Source organism: Stegostoma tigrinum, chromosome 25 (assembly GCF_030684315.1).
Source record: "Stegostoma tigrinum isolate sSteTig4 chromosome 25, sSteTig4.hap1, whole genome shotgun sequence".
Classification (NCBI taxonomy): Eukaryota; Metazoa; Chordata; class Chondrichthyes; order Orectolobiformes; family Stegostomatidae; genus Stegostoma; species Stegostoma tigrinum.
Window position 1 is genome coordinate 15,460,008 of NC_081378.1, and position 18,132 is coordinate 15,478,139.

An 18,132-nucleotide genomic window follows, 5' to 3' on the forward strand; every position below is an offset into this window, starting at 1 on the left:
AAGAAAATTATTTTTACATCTTTGTAAATTACTTTTGACTATCTTTACTTCTAATTAAAGCAAAATACTGTGGAATTGATCTGAAATGAAAACAAAATGCTGGAGAACATCAGGTCGGGCAACATCTATGGAGGGGAAAAAAAGACAGTTAACCCCTCAAGTATAATATGTCATCATGAAGAGCTATAACAGACTCAATATTTACTTTGTTTCTCTCTCTACTACGTCTTCATTTGTGATTTGTCCTCAGTAAACAAACTTATCTACTTGTTCCAGTATCAACACATTCACTTCAAGTTTCTTTCTACTTTCTTCTAATGTATTTTTTCTGATCACTATTGCTTTCAAATTCAATCCATAATCTAAGATTCTAGATTTTACTTGATTGCGTAAAATTTTCTGCCGTTTACTGAATTGTCGTATGATCCAGATTGAAATTTGAAAGCAAGGTGACAAACAACATAAAATCTTTCAATGCCATTCCTTCAAGCAGGTGAAATCTATTCCACAAATCCAGTCTCCCAAGAGGCAGGCTTACATATTATCACTATCATAGATTAGGGTAATGCATTTGATCCATCTAGATGTACTGTAGCAAGGCTTTTAATAAGGCAAACTGCTCAGAAAGTATAAGCCAAAGTTGTCCCCTAATTTTTCTTTTTATGCATGGACCTACAAGGTCCCTACATGGCAGCAACTTCTGGAACTGGAAATTAATGTTGTGAACTATATTAGTACATCAATTGAAGTGCATGGAACATTGGAGCAGCTGCACAGCTTAGAGGGAATGTTGGTAAGAACCCATGGGATTCAAGGCAAAGTGGCAGGTTGAATCTGAAATTGGCTGAATGGTAGGAAGCAGAGGGTGATGGTAAAGGATGCTTTTTTTAAACTGCTTCCAGTGGGGCACTACAGTGCTCGGTGCTGGCTTGGGTTTGTGGCATGCCACAATGATTTGGACTTAAACATGGGAGCTGAGATCAAGAAGTTTGCAGATGACATGAAAATTGATCACGTGATAGCGAGGAGGATATCTGAAATCTGCGGAAAGATATCAATGGACTGGTCAGATGGCAGATCTGTGACAAGTGGAATTAAACCCAGAAAAGTGATGTATTACAGATGGGGAACCTAACAAGGCATGGAATTATACTATGAATGTTAGAATCCTGACAAGTACTGAAGATCAGAGTCACTGCTGTGTATATCCACAGATCCCTGAAAGTAGCAGGACAGATAGATGAGATAGTTATGATGACAGATAGTAGGAACTGCAGATGCTGGACAATCTGAGATAACAAGGTATAGAGCTGGATGAACACAGGCCAAGCAGCATCATAGGAGCAGGAAAGCTGACATTTTGGGCCAAGACCCATATGGGTTAATTCTTCTAATTAGCTGAGGCATCGAATACAACAGCAAGGAGATTATGCTGAAATCATATAAAATGCTGGTTAGGCCATGGGTGGAGCACTGCACGTAGTTCTGGTCACCACTATATGGGAAGGATGTGATTTCACGGGGAGGATGTAAGGAATATTTACCAGGATGCTGCCTAAACTGGAGTGGTCTAAACTGTGAGGAAAGATTGGACAGCTGGGGTTGTTTTTTTTTGAGCAGTGAAGGTTGAGACGGTGTCTTAGAGTACGACTGAGGGGCATAGAAAGGATGGGTGAAAAGGCACCTTTTTCATTCCTGGTCAAGTATCCTTGATCCACATTTCCAAAAACCAAAAAGGCCTAAAAACTGTTTTTGAAAGTGCAGCAGATGGACTGAACGGATCTAGCCGGACCTGGATGGACCCAAAGGACTGAAAATCCAATGTCCTGGGCTATTCTTCTAAGTATGAAACTTAGAAATAAAACTACAACACCACAGGACTTGGGAAAGAAATTGCTTAGGAAATTTATCATTCCCAACAAGTCTATATCCCAACAGATCCCAATATTTCTGAATAAAACATACCTGACCTGAGTGAAGGGTCAATGACCAGGGTTTCAGATTTCAGGTAAAAGGTGATTTGGTTGCTGTCAGGGCTTTGTCCACTTCAGAGATAGTAGGAACTGCAGATGCTGAAGAATCTGAGATAACAAGGTGTAGAGCTGGATGATTTCTGAAGAAGGTTCTAGGCCCAAAATGTCAGCCTTCCTGCTCCTCTGATGCTGCTTGGCCTGCTGTGTTCATCTAGCTCTACACCTTGTTATCTCTCTTTGTCCACTTCCATTTGTTTGTAATGCCTTGGAAAAACTTGACTTAAGCTTTGTTATTCTTGATATAATCCATTTTTAAATTGAATCTTTAAGAGCTTTAACTGGGGCCTGTGACCAGGGTTCAGGTGCCTCTTGGCACATTAGGATGCAGTCTTTCCACTTGGAAATCTTATTTTAACAGGAACATGATGTGAAGGTTGCTGTCTTCTTTCATTAGGTGTTGCACCTTCAAATGCCTTGTATTTATTCTTATTTTATTCTTGAATTCTTAGTACCTGCCCACAAAGGAGGTACTTGAGAATTTAGGAAGGAGAGAGTGAGAATGTCCAACCTGAGATTTCAGAAATGATCATTGCCGAAGGCAGGAGCTTATCACCTGGTCCAGAAGGGAGCAGTTTGCCACTTGTTGGAAAGTGCCTGATGGCCAGATCATAACAAACATGGCTAGGGTGGGCCTGGGAATATACTGACGGGAACCAATCTGGCTGGCAGAAAATAGCATGAAAAAAGCAACAGCCGGTTGCCACAATTAGTTGGGGTCATGGTTCATTGAACACAATTTCAGTTCTGAGAATTTTCCCTGAGGTCTAGCAGAATTCAGCAGAGCCATGAACAGCTATTGTAAACAACTATAAATGTCATTATCCCCCTGAGACCTCTACTGACCACCTACCAAAACTATGATAGGTGTTTTGGCTGATCAGAACCCTCGATACTCTCTACCATAGGGCCTTTCTAATAATCAGTGATCAAAATTAGGAAAGCCAATGCAAGTCATTCTGCTGCATTATCTAGTTACTTGGTTTCAGATTAGGGGCAATAAGAAGATCCATGTGATAGAAATGAGTTAAGTATCTTAATCTCCTGCTCCACGTAAGAGCCTTTGGAAGAAAATAATGGCAGCTGTTTTGGTGGCTCAAAAGCCAAAGTACTGGCCCCAGAAGTGGTCAGGCTTTTGAATGTATGTGCTAGCACAATGGTTTTCAGGAAACCCAGTCCCAGTGAATGCCAGCTATATAGAATGTAAGAAACCCCACACTTAAAGAATCCAATTGCTGTTTTCCGTCACCTTCCACTTAGCCGTCTCATGATTACCACTCCTGACCTGACTCCAATCTACTGCAAACCAACCCCCAATCTCAGATCTTTGCACTGAAATCACCCCCTCAAACCCTGACAGGATATACCAGAGCAGAGCTTGATAAGAGTAGGCCAGACTTGGCTAAAGTCAAAGTGCAAAATATACCAAAGTGCCAAGGCACCATGATATATTCTCACTGGTGCTGTGAAGTGCCATTACTGACACAATGTTCACCCACATCAAAACTCTGATTTATCATTGTTAGTTCTGCTTAAGCTTTCAAAGTACAAAACTGTTCCACACAATCATTGAGTACCTCCCACTTCATATATGTTGTGGAATATTCTATGACTCCACCGACCACACTTAACCAATCAACCGTCAAGTATGCTGTGACTAAATGTAGGGGCCCTGAAATTTCAGTGCAACACCCAGAATCACAATTCCTTACACCGCACTGGCCTGGGGAATTCATTAATCTCACTGGGAGTTACAAGGGAGATTGGAAACAACACTGCTTAATGTTTGGGTTACACATGTGTAATATGATTAAAATAACTTGCCTGAAGTACCCATCATATTTGTTCTATGCAACATTAAATCTTCCTTTCATTCTTGCATCTTTAAACAGGAAAAGCAAAAGGCAAGGAGACATAAAAGCAAGCAGACATCAATGGTAAATTTCCTCTTTTGTTGCTAATCATAAGTACATGGTCTCACAACTTCTTTATCCTCCTTCATCTCCATTGTGTCAATATTAAGGATCAAGACCTTATTTCTGCCAAATTAACATTGGCCAACAGATTGCAATTTGGGTAAATAAGAGGTTTTTAACTTTGGTTCCAAGAAAAATAAATTTGCATATTTTCTGAAATGGTATAAACCTAGGAACCATAGAGGAACAAAATGATTTTGAAGTTAAATTATACCGATTATTAGAAAACCAATAAATAAATACAAAAAGCAATTTAAAAGCCTGGTGGAATTTTGCTGTTGATCACTAGACAGAAGAAAAAAATGAACCAGTTAACGTTTTTGTGACTGAATTTGAAGAATTTCTTCTGAAATTCCTTAAGTCTTTAATGGGACTATGAAGGGGATGGAGTTGAGACAGAAAAAATGAGTTGCGATACAAATCAACCACAATCTAATTAAACGATTGATAGAGGATTGGAGGGGCTGTATGAAATGTTGCTTCTCTTCGAATGAGTTCAACTCTTGAGGGCATTGAGCTGGGCCACAAAGGCGCATACATTGGGAAGGTGTCTGTGATATGTTATTTCCTTGTGTTGCAGGCAGATGGTCCCAGTCCAGATGATTTCAATATTACCAATACACATCTTGCATCAAAGGTGAGCAATAATGGGATCAAGTAGTGTGCTAAACACAACTTGAGAAGGTAACCTTGCTGCAGTTCCAATCCTGAGTGGCAACTCTTAGCCAAATAGATTTACATGGTACGCCCCAGAATTGAATCCTTTGAATGAAGTGCCTCTCATGCCGCTACCTGTAAATTTCTGTTCCAATGCCCTTTCTTCAGTATTAAAAGTGGATAAAATTAAATCATTTTGAGGACAATTTCCTGAGAAAGAATCCAGACAATTTTATTACATTACTGGGTGAGATTATGGTTTTCAACAAACAGCCAGACTCTTATCAGAAAAGAGGTTAACTTCACAACATGTAGGAGAATGGAAGTAGATGGTTTAGAGTGCCAGTTTGATTTCTCACCTAGAAGAGGTGACGAAACAGTAGTGAGTATTGAGCATGGGGCCGGACCATATTCAGCTTCAAGCCTCACTTGACTGCCATCAGCAAACTCCCCTATCCTCACTGGGTGCTGAAGACGAGTTTGCTTAATGGGCAGATGTAGGAAAAACGGCAGCTTTGCAAGCAAACCAAGCTGGAAGATATCAGGAAAGGAAGGCAGAGTACACTGAGAAAGGATCTCTCAAATAGACAATTGTAGACCACGGATTTGTTAAATAGCCAGGAGAAATATTTGCATATCTGTACTGCAGGCTGTACCCTACAACAAATTTTAATTTAAAGTTTGCTTTTATCAATAATAACGCTGATTATTGGCCCAAGGGTCACCAATTTAAAACTGAGATGAGGAAACACCTTTTTTCACAGGGTTGAGTTTTTGGAGCTCTCTTCCCCAGAGAGAGGTAGAGGCAAGGTCATTGGTTTTTAAAGCACAGTAGATAAATTCTTGGCTGACAAGGAAGTCACAGGGTATCGGGGGTAGGAAGAAATGTGAACTTGAGCCCACAATTAGATCATCCATGATCTTATTAAATGGAAAAGCAGACTCAATGGGACCAAATACTCATCCTAATTCATTGATACATAATTCATTATCATATGTTTTCCAAGCCAAAAATAAACACTAGTCAGTACTTGAAGACAAAATCTAAATGTAATCATTTACCTCGTCTGTAGCTCAACAAATTTGTGTCTCAACTGCTACAGACATTACTTGTCTAAGCTTTGTGAATTATTTGAGGTGTTAATCCTTTCTTGGCCTTCACATGGAAGATGTTTCTCTAAAGAAACATTCTCGTGAATTAAACTTCATTTCTTTCTTCACTTACACAAGATCATTCACATATTCACACAGATCCAGAATCTGTCAGAGATTTGGGAAATTAAGGTGCTCTATTCAGTTTACCAATTCAAATATGTAATGTCATATGAAGCTTTAATAACAGGGCTGGTTAGACAAATGGTTTGGACTTCAAAGTGAACTTCTTATTCTTCACACATGATTACGTAGCCACACTTATTTTAAAAAGACCTTAAATCTGTAAAAGCTGCAACAGTCAATAATTTATTCCCTAATGCACACAATAGCTTAGATGAAATCTGGCATGAAATGTGGTATGTCAGATGACTATGATACATAGTAAGGGAAGGAATTAAGAACCAGATTTGTACTGAGACAGTGATTAGAATCAATGGATCATAGAATCCTACAGTGTGGAAAGACGCCATTTGGCCTGTCAAGTCTGCACCCACATTCTGAAGAGCAACCCACCCATACCCAACCCCTTCCCTATGCTCATAACCTCACATTTACCATGGATAATCCATGTAGCAAATACATCACCAAGTGTAATTATGGCTTCTTGAGTTATCTGAATTTGTTTCACTATTTAACATTGGTTTAAATGCACAATGAATAAATTCATAACCTTGAAAAGAATAGGCTTGTTGCAATGCCAGCAGCCAAAAGCTATGCCACAGACTAGGTTACTTCCAACATTGCTTTAATAATAGTAGTTGAAAATATTCTTCACTCGGGTTGGCAAAAATTGACTTGATAACAAGACACGTTTTAAAATTAAAATGTGTGAATATTTAATTAATTCATATGAAATTCCTTTCACCAGTGTCACCCGTTTATTTAAAACAGGTTAACACTACTAGTTAAGTAGAAGTTTAGGTTACACTTAAATATTCATACAACACTATTTGATTTCAAGGACACAGTTTCATTCCTCATCACATTGGCAAATTAACATGAAATCAAAATTAATCAAGAAATTATGCTTTGTTTGCTGTTTAATTGATCAATTATTGTCTCAATGAAACTATTTTTAACTATGTTACTACTTAAGTAATTGTTTTGTTAAATGAAAATGAATTCTTGTAATAACTGACAAGGGAACTTTGTAAGAAGAAAAATAATGTTTAAAACCTTCTAATATTATTAAAAGATTTTCTGCTCCAAATATTTAAGGTTTAAAAAGAAATCAAATTTAATTAAAATGTATATCAAATGCAAGTTTTGCCCAGAATCTAAAAATAATATTAATTTCATCTTACTATTAGTGGTTACTAAATGTAATTGGAATATTGTATTGATTTATTTTTTGATATTTATTAACTATTTCAAGATACATGTGCTGTTCTAGAGGTTTGATCTTTTCTGCAATATAATGCTGTGGCAATATCTACATGGGCACACTTGTTTATTTACAGCAGTTGACATATGTAGCAAACTAGCACAGCAGTATCAGTTGACCCTAAGCACCTACTCCTGTTCCCGTGGTTTCAGCTGAGGGGCTAAGTCAGATGACTCATTAGCTTAAAGCATTACTCTTTTTATTTGGAATTTTGGGTCAAACATAACTAGTTGACAAGAGTTAAACTGTACTCAGTTTATAATTTACTGAATGAAAACATCTTTCCTTAAGTCCTCTTTCAGCTTGTTTTATCAGTTTTAATTTAGTTCCTCATGGATCAAGTTGAAAGCTCAAAAGTAATTTGATTTGGTATACAATGACTCTAAACTAGCAATCTCTTTCTGGTACCAACAATTTGGAAATTAAAATCTGCATTGGTTCAGTACAAAATGCTGCGCTGAATTAAATATAAGGCTCTTGTTGGGATGGAGCTTTTCTCTACTAGTAGCCTAGTGCTTCCCAAACCTTATCCCACTGTGAATCCATTTTAGGCATGAAAGTTGTCACAATGCCTCGGTGAGAACTGTGAAGGGGGAGGATAATAAGTGTAAATGGGAGCCTTTAAGTCGCTTGGGATGCCATTGTTATCATTTAGTCAGAACTCCATATATAGCTCACAATCCCACAATTCATGCTCGTGTCCTGACCCCACTTTAGGAAGCCCTGAACTAGCCCATTTTATACATGACACCTGAGTGACAATGGTAGGTGATTCTGGCATTCCTCAAACACAATCTTGATTAAAGAAACAGTCGAATTATTACTTATGCCATGATTTTACTGTGAGGTGAGATAAAAGGCTGTTCCAAATCCACCTCAGCCGGAATGGGATTGTATCCTGTTTCATCGGTGTTATCCTGAACCACGTATAAACCAGTTGGCCAGCTGAGGTAAGCAGCCTCCCCCCCACCCCGCCCCCCAGCAAGCATATGAACTCACCCAATAGAAGAAAAAACATTAAAGACTGAAGAACGCATACTGAGATCGATCAAAAAGATATAGACTTATTTAGCTACCTTTTCCTCGGTCTTAACAATTCAAATTTCATTTAATCCAACTGCCAATGAACAGGCTACACAGCATAATTTCAGCAAAGGCTTTACCTCTCAGAAAGGGCTGTGGAAAGAATTTACTTCCAATAAATTCAAAATGCATTTAAAATGCCTAAAAAGCTTCTAGATTCAAGTTACCAGTGTCTTACTGGCACTTTCAACCATCCTAAAATACTTCATTGTGACTAAATTATCTTGTTTTATCAAAGTATTTTCATAGTTTTGTTAAAGTGTAATAAAACATCATAAAGGGTAATGCTGAATTTTGTGTTTTGTGCTTAATATTTGGAAAATACATAAACTAAAAAAAAATCCTTGTCTAAAAGGAAAATTCTCCTTGTGAGCTTTATTAAACAATGTTTGAGTAACAAAATAAACCTACACCAGAAGGATATCTCACCAACTGAAAACGTCACTGAATGGCTGTTAATTATTGTCTGAAAGGGATCTGTAAAGGAAACTTGAGTGAAGATTACCTGGTTAGTAGAACCCACTGCTTTTCCTTATGTTAAAATTTAAACACCTAGAGGACATGAAACATACATTTTAAACTTACCGTAAAAGCTTCTTTAAAATTATTTATCGAATAATTTTGTAACTTTAATAAAAGATTTCCTGGCCGAATGCCATGGCCTTTGAGTCCACTGAGTGCAGCATACATTGGAATATCAGACAATATTTTGATCAATGCACTTAGTTTTCCAACATTTACATGCCTGTGAAATCCAGGCAAGACTCAGAAATATCTTTCCTTCATTTTAAAGATGCTTAAAGATATGACTGGAATAGGTGGGAAATAAATGCTGGCTGGCCAGCCAGGTCTCTCCGATCCCATGAATGAATGCCATTGTTATCATTTAGTCAGAACTCCATATATAGCTCACAATCCCACAATTCATGCTCGTGTCCTGACCCCACCCATGCAGCTTTGGGGACAGATTCAATCTATCACTTCAATATCAAAATCCTCCAGTAACTTATCCTTCTAGGCTAAATACATCTACAACAATAGCTACTTACATTTATATGTTGCCTTTTAATGCAGGAAAACATTCCATGTTGTATCACAGGAATGTTAGATTTCACACTGACCTATATAAGGCGATATTAGAGCAGGTGACCAAAAGCCTGGTGAAAGGGGTAAGGCTTGAGAAACATCTTAAGTGAGGAGAGAATGGAAAGGAGACAGTAAAGTTTAAGGAGAAAATTTCATGCCATTTAGGACCAAGGCAGCAGAGGAGTAGGGCCATCAATGTTGGAACCTTCACTTGCAAATGAGCAAGATGCTAGAGTTGGAGGAATGCAGAACTCATGTAGAGTGAGGGCATTAAACAGAAATAAGAGATATTACCTTGTTTTACCTGGAATGTTCAATGGGAATGGACATTCTGCCTATTCAATGAAAACGTAATCTAAAGGTCACATTTTGAAACACATATTCTATCATTTAATTAATTCTTTAAAATGGTTATGTCAAATAGTGTTAATTTGATGACTTGTGTTTTTCTCTACAATTAGGAAAATCATGGAATTTTACAGCAAATAATGAAACCATTCAGCTCTGTGTGAGTGCTGTGCCTCACCTTTTCTCTATCTCTCGGAATTTTCTTCTGCAGAAAATATCCAATTCTCTTTTGAAAGCCACAATTGAAATTGCTTCCATCACAATTTCTGACATGGCTTTCTGGATCCTCACCAAGAACAATATAAAACTTTATTTTTAGACATGATTTGTTTGCCAACAACCTTAAAACTGATCCTTCTACGGATGAAAACAATATGTACTTTGTCCAGATCGCTAATGTTTTTAAAAGCCTCTATCAGATCACCTCTCCAAATTTCCCAATTTTTCCACATGACCCACATTCAGCATACTCAGAATCTTTCTCTTATGATTTACAATCCACAATCTGGTACTCAGAATTGGACACAATACATAGTTAAGGTCAAGCAATGTGTTACACAATGGGACAGGATTTGCACTAAAATTCTCTTGCAAAGCTTTTCTGTGACTTTACTGACCACATTAATAAATTGGGAAGTATAAATTATGAATGGTCCACTGGACAATTTGTGAAGTACGGTTTGATATGATACTGAAATTCTCGATCCAAAGACTTGACTATGCGATGCCCATTTTTTCAAGTCTAGGACACAACCTGTGGCGATCTTAGCCTCTTGAAGCAGGTACATGGCACTAGATTAATTCTCTAATTTGGGTTCAATCCAATTTCTAGGTCATGTAAACTATATAGGTACCATCTTTAACCTTTATACTTCAAGCTCAGTCAGAATAATCAATATTACTGTATCTGGCTTCTATATATCTCTGAAGGAAAAGTAACAAATGTTCCCAATTCTTGTCCCTACTCAATGTATTTGCAAATCTGAAATAGAACCTGAAGTAAAATCCTGCCTGACGGAGACATTTAGAGTCACAAATTCTGGCTGTGTATATTCCTGGAAACTGCATCACATGGCCCTCACCACACAGCACAGTAGGCCCATCCTGGCAGCCCACTGTCTTTGCAAAAAACTGAGAAGGGGCTAGGCCTGAAACATCAGCTTTCCTTCTCCTAAGATGCTGCTTGGCCTGCTGTGTTCATCCAGCTTCACACCTTGTTATCTCGAATTCTCCAGCACCTGTAGTTCCTATTATCTCTGATACAAACTCTTAATTACCTGGTTACGCTTCTGGCCCAACAACATTTCACTCCATCTGCAAAAGATCTTTTAAGCTCATAAATTAAGATATTCAAACATTTTTTCAAAAAATTAAGGCAAAGTCCCCATGACTTTTCTCTCTCTTTACTCACCATAGTGTCATGGAGATTAATCTTTCATTCTTGAAGAATCAGGGAAATCCCATAGGTTTGGGAAGTTTCGAGAAGTACAACAACATACTTAAATCTTAACTGAGGAATGGAAACTACAACTTCATTGAGACACAAATAAGGCTGGACAATATCCTTGGATCTGTACCATAACACAAGCCACTGCCTTCAGGACAGAAAGCAAATGAGGCAAAAAGATAATAAAATTCAGAATTATTACAACAGAAGGGATATTTTCCCCATTGAATTTGTTTTGTACTACTTCAGCTGTAATTGTCAACTCTAATTGCATTTCTTTGCCCTTTTTGAAAATGTGTAACTTAAGAAAAAAGGAAAAGTTATCTAAGTTCTTTCGAACATATTTTAAACACTCTCACAAATTGTAATTGAGCATTTTAGTTATCAAAGTGAAGGAAATCTCTTCTAACATGCCATGTTGTTGAATGAAATTCTTGTCTTTGTTCTATATTACCCCTTCACCAAATGATAAGAATGCTCTTTCATTTTAAAATCTCTGTCAGATCTCATAGATTCTCATCAATTTCATAGATCCAATAGAGAAAATACAAAATTTGTGCCCATTTTACAACTATAACCTTTGTTTCTTTTGGCATTGAGTGACTCCTCGCCGTACGCTTTGCAATAATCCAATATCTTTCCAATTAAAGGATACTCAAAACTGTATCCAATATTCTAATTGTGACCAAAAAATTTCTTGCACAAATTTAGATTGTCTCTCATGTAGCTCAAAGGAAATCATTTCATCTAACACTCAGGACATTTTAAGTTCCTTACCTTTGAGGTCCAAGCATAAATCATAGTATGGAACAAAAAGAGGAGTTGCTGGAAGAGCTCAGCAGGTCTGACAGCATCTGTGAAGAAAAATCGGAGTTAACATTTCAGGTCCGGTGACCCTTCCTCAGAACATGAATTCCAGATTTGCTGAGCTTTTCCAGCAACTTCAGTTTTTGTTACTGATTTACAGCATCTGCAGTTCTTTCAGTCTTTAATCATAGTATGGACTCCAGAGTAGGCCTCAGTTCTAGTAAATCAAGAAGTTATAACTGATTTAAGTGCATACTCGTGCTATTTGTATGCCAGGCTTGGGTTAAGGTCCTCACTGTGGTTCCATTCTAAGAAATGGCAGCATTCATAGCTGAAAGTGAGGTTGTTAACTTGCTCACCGAGCTGGCATGTTTCCATTTAGGCGTTTCGTCACCATGCTGGGTAGCACCATCAGTGAGGCCTCCAATGACGCGTTTGCTCCATTTAGAATTTATACTGTCTGGTCCGATACAGTGAGAAGTGTCATTTCAGGTTTTGATCTGTATTGGTTTGTGTACGGGGTCCAATTCTGTATGATTGAATTATGGGTTAAGAGCCATGCCTCTAGGAATTCCCATGCATGTCTATGTTTGGTTTGGGCGACAACAGTTACATTGTCCCAGTTAAACTGATGACCTTCATTGTCTGAGTGTAATTATATTAAGGATAAATGCGAGGTGATGCATTTTGGAAGGTCGAATTTGAAAGCTGAGTACAGGATTAAGGATAGGATTCTTGGCAGCGTGGAGGAACAGAGGGATCTTGGTGTGCAGATACATAGATCCCTTAAAATGGCCACCCAAGTGGACAGGGTTGTTAAGAAAGCATATGGTGTTTTGGCTTTCATTAACAGGGGGATTGAGTTCAAGAGTCGTGAGATCTTGTTGCAGCTCTATAAAACTTTGGTTAGACCGCACTTGGAATACTGCGTCCAGTTCTGGGCGCCCTATTATAGGAAAGATGTGGATGCTTTGGAGAGGGTTCAGAGGAGGTTTACCAGGATGCTGCCTGGACTGGAGGGCTTATCTTATGAAGAGAGGTTGACTGAGCTCGGTCTCTTTTCATTGGAGAAAAGGAGGAGGAGAGGGGACCTAATTGAGGTATACAAGATAATGAGAGGCATAGATAGAGTTGATAGCCAGAGACTATTTCCCAGGGCAGAAATGGCTAGCACGAGGGGTCATAGTTTTAAGCTGGTTGGTGGAAAGTATAGAGGGGATGTCAGAGGCAGGTTCTTTACGCAGAGAGTTGTGAGAGCATGGAATGCGTTGCCAGCAGCAGTTGTGGAAGCAAGGTCATTGGGGTCATTTAAGAGACTGCTGGACATGTATATGGTCACAGAAATTTGAGGGTGCATACATGAGGATCAATGGTCGGCACAACATTGTGGGCTGAAGGGCCTGTTCTGTGCTGTACTGTTCTATGTTCTATGTTCTATGAAAGTTTTGCCGCTTTGTTGCTAGTTGACGTTCATATATTGTGATGGCGAGTTTCCTTTCTGTCTGTCTGATGCAATGTTTGCGGCAGTCGTTGCATGGTATTTTGTAAACCACATTGGTTCTGCATGTTGTGGGAATGGGGTCTTTAATCCTTATGATTGTTTAACGTAGAGTGGCTGTGGGCTTATGGGCTACCATGATTCCTTGTGGTCTTAGGAGTCTTGTCAGTTCTGATAGGTTCATGATGTAGGGCAGTGTGGCCAGTGTGTTAGGTCATACTGTGTCCTCCTATTGTTGCCTGTTTAATAGGCACCTGCATATGAAGTTGCAAGATATCCATTCATATCTGTTCAGGGGAGGCGATGGCCTACTGGTGTTATTGCTAGACTGTTGATCTAGATAACATTTTGGTGACCTGGGTTCAAATCCCACCACAGCAAATTGTGGAATTTGAATTCAATAAAATATCTGGAATTAAGAATCTAGTGATAACCATGAATCCATTGTCGATTGTCAGGGAAAAACCCATCTGGTTCACTAAAAAGTGTGGAGCTAGAGGAACACAGCAGGCCAGGCAGCATCAGAGGAGCAAGAAAGTTGACGTTTCAGTTCGGAATCCTGCTAAAGAAGGGTCCCGAACTGAAATGTCAGCTTTCCTGCTCCTCTGATACTGCCTGGCCTGCTGTTTCCTCCAGCTCCACACCATGTTATCTCGGCATCAGCAGTTCTTACTATCTCTGGTTCACTAATGTCCTTTAGGGAAAGGAACTGCCATCCTTACCTGGACTGGCCTACATGTGACTCCAGACCCACAGCAATGTGGTTGACTCTCAACTGCCCTCTCGGTAATTAGGGATGGGCAATAAATGCTACCTAACCAGTTACGCCCTCACCCCATGAATGAATAAAGAAAAAGATTTTGTATAGGTGCTCTTCCTCTTTCCTCATAGTTCTGGAGTGTAGCAGTGAGTTGTAGCCCGTTTAAATAGTGTCCTAATGCAGCTTTGTTTGTGGACATTGAGATGGTTGCTGTGGAAATTGAGGATTTGATCAGTGTGGGTTGCTTTTCTATATACTGAGGTCTGGAACTCCCCATTGGTCATATGCTCAACTCTGACGTCCAGAAACAGAAGCTTATTGTTGTTTTCTTCTTCTCGTGTGAATTTAATCCCAGCAATTACTTTGTGAATGAGTCGGTGGGTCTCTTCTGATTTGCTGCGTTTAATCTTCATTCACGATTAGCAAAATATAGAATTGGACCCCTATACAAACCCATATAGATCACCATAATGGACCTGACAGTATAAATTCTGGGTGGGATAGAACAACATTGCTTCATCGGAGGCCTCACGGATGATGTTACCTAGCATGAAAAGTCTGAATAAGAACAAGCCAGCTCTGCAAATAAGTCAACAACCTCACCCAGACCAAATCTTTCCTAAAACTTTAATTTCACAGCTGAAACTCAGCATAGGCAGTAGCTAGTCAAATATTGGCTCTTTCTGCCTTTTAATTTAGTCCCACTGTATTTAATATTTATCTTACCCAACTTTTGTGTGTAAATATTTCCCAATCCTGGTCCACTGTTTGATCTGTGAGTTTTCCAACCCATTATTCTGAGCTAAGTCTCCTTTCATCCAATTCAGATTTGATCATTTCCAGTCTGTGTATTCGACTCTCCTATGACTTTATTTATTTCATTATCAATTATATAATCTAAAATGTTGACTATTTCCCAAGTACCTTTTCTCGGTTTTCTTGGTATTTCCTCATTTGTATGGCCTTATCATCAACAATCCCTAATTTGCCAATAAATTCATAATTTCTTTCTCATTATTTAGTTGATCTAAAATATACTCTTAATGGTATCAGATTAACTATTTTTTTTCATTTCTTAACGCTGCCAGATTCAACTTTCCTTCCTATGACTGTACGAGTGTGTTTGTTTAATGAAGCCACAATTCATCTCATTTCTACAACTCTGTCTTTGCGGATATTGTAGTCTGGAATAATTAGCTACCACCCTCTCCCCAGCAGAAACTAAGTGGCCTTCCATTCTAACATAGTGCTTCCAGTGCCTTGACTTTATTTTCAATCTGTTCTATAATCATGTACAAAAATCTCAATTGCCAGCCTTTATGCTTTTCGATTCCCTTTGCACACTCATTTTCTTAATTTTCTTTTTACTATTATCCATTCTGAGTATATATCTTTACAGCACCTTGCCTCAAGTTTGATATATGTAAAATATTTTTGCTACTCCCCTTCATTTATTTTTGGGCCTTCTCCAGTAAAGATTTTGCCTTCTTACTCACTTGATTGTACTTAATATATGTAAACATGTGGGATCAGCAGATTAAATGTGTGTTCTGTTTTGGAATTTCAGTTGTCCCATGCTATGCCCCAGAAACCAACTGATGTCTGTTTGTGGTATATATCTTCTCCAGTGATATAGAGCATATGATACAGATGGCCATAAGGAAATGCAAATTTGCTTTTGGCAGGGTCTATTCTAAGCACAAGATGTCACTGGTGGAAAGAGTTGATCAGTGATAGAGCAGCAGCACTAGCTTTGGAAACTCACAGTAGTATTGAGTTTGCACCTCATGGTACTTAAAATCCGGTCCCAGTTGATTAAATGAATGTCCCTTTTCTTAATAACATTGGTTTAGAAACCTTAATGCAGTTTCTGGTGGAACGCAGTGCAGACCTTATTTTAAATTGAGTTTATTTTGTACTCAGTGACAACTTTTATTAAGAGAATATGGGATGGCTTATGAATATAATGGAGAAATGTCACATCACTGCCATAGGTCTACTATTCTAAAACTGAGATACCTTGTTGAGGCATATTTTTAACAATTAATAAATATGCCAAATTTCTATAATCGGAACTCTTCATTATACCACACATATTTTTGAAGGCATGTGGATCTTTTATAGAGCAGTACTCACATTAAATATCTATATCTGTTTTCGGGCTGGGCTTCTAGATTCGACGCACTCATTGGTTTTATCCCACTCTCAAGTTAAGCAAGCTCTGTTGATTAAGACAACAAAAATACTATTTGTATCTAGACAACATATTTAACATAGTAATATATCCCAAGGTGGTGATTGTAATATGCATCAGAGAGATAGCAAGATAAAATTCCAGAGCATTCTATAAAGCACAAATACACTTAACAAGACACTTACCTTGTATTGGAGATAATGGGAACTGCAGATGCTGGAGATTCCAAGATAATAAAATGTGAGGCTGGATGAACACAGCAGGCCAAGCAGCATCTCAGGAGCACAAAAGCTGACGTTTCGGGCCTGGACCCTTCATCAGAGAGGGGTCTCTGATGAAGGGTCCAGGCCCGAAACGTCAGCTTTTGTGCTCCTGAGATGCTGCTTGGCCTGCTGTGTTCATCCAGCCTCACATTTTATTAACTTACCTTGTATTGCCTTTTTTTAAATCAGAAACTCTCATCTTTTGAAACAGGTGAAACAAAATCTCTCAGAAAATTCAGGGGAGCCTTTAGTCAGGGTGCGAAGAATGGATTCATGGCAGGAGGAACAAGTAAGTCATTTTGTATTCACAATATGTAAAATTTTCCAACATCAGCTTTTGGGTTTTTATCCTTGTTTAAACAGCATAAGTAAAGACATTCTTTATCAAAAGAAAATCATATTACAGATGATAAGTTTTGCATCAGTTCGAAATTGTGAGCTCCTCCCCCAATCCAATAATCAATAACAGTAGGGTAGGTAAAATTAGCAAGACTTGATGGGAAATTTCCTTTGATTATTTACAAATTGGTAATGTACACTTCTGATGCACAATTGGATTGCAGAATTCATATATTTTACTTTGATATAGTCATAAAAAATGGAAACAGTAATGTCTACAGTAGCTGTAAATTTTAGATGGATAGATTTTGCTATACCATGGTATGAAGGGGTGGGGATTAATGCAGATGGATGAAGTAAAAACGCAGATCAGCCACAATCCTACTTAATGGCAGAAGAGATTCAAGAGACTGAGTGACCTGTTCCTGTTCCTATGAAACCAGATCCATCTGAAATTGTTTATTAAGAATTGAGGCACTTACAGATGTAGAACAAGCATATAGAAACGTGGCAATAGAAATTATAATTTAACTGGAGTGCATGATGAAAATGTTGGAAAGTCACATCTAATATATTCTCCCACTGTGGTTCCCTGATGGGGATGTAGACAAATTGAACCGTCCCCCAACTTTCTATTACAACCAAGTACCATATTTCAACAAGTATTGGTGTGAGATGAGAATGTGAAATGATAACTTCTTTCTTAACCAAGCAAGTTGATATGACCTACAAACCACTGTTGGGAAGGGTAATGGAGGCAGTTTTAACAAATTATTCAAAAGGAATTGAATAAATTCCAGAAGGAGAAAATTTTGTAGGACTTATGAGAAAAGGCTGAGTTGGAGAATGATATAATTTGGTATAATAGATAACAAGGTATACAGCTGAATGAACACAGCAGGCCAAGCAGCATCAGAGGAGCAGGAAGGCTGACATTTCATAAGAAGAAAGGTCTAGGCCTGACACGGCAGCCTTCCTGCTCCTCTGATCCTGGTTGGCTTGCTGTGCTCATCCAGCTCCACACCTTGTTATCTCAGATTCTCCAGCATCTGCAGTTCCTACTATCTCTACATAATTTACTAACTATTTTTCAGAGCTGAAGCAA

General features: G+C 38.4%; 1 protein-coding gene across 12 annotated transcripts in view; it reads left to right on the top strand.

Moving 5' to 3' along the window:
* Positions 1-18,132, top strand: part of LOC125463397 (collagen alpha-1(VII) chain) — a 377,348-nt gene that overhangs the window by 195,910 nt on the left and 163,306 nt on the right. For all 12 annotated transcript variants that reach the window (XM_059654498.1, XM_059654507.1, XM_059654500.1 and 9 more), the window contains 3 exons: positions 3,923-3,967; positions 4,587-4,643; positions 16,900-16,977. In XM_059654498.1, the coding sequence (XP_059510481.1) occupies positions 3,923-3,967; positions 4,587-4,643; positions 16,900-16,977 (180 nt within the window). The remainder of the gene's footprint in view (positions 1-3,922; positions 3,968-4,586; positions 4,644-16,899; positions 16,978-18,132) is intronic.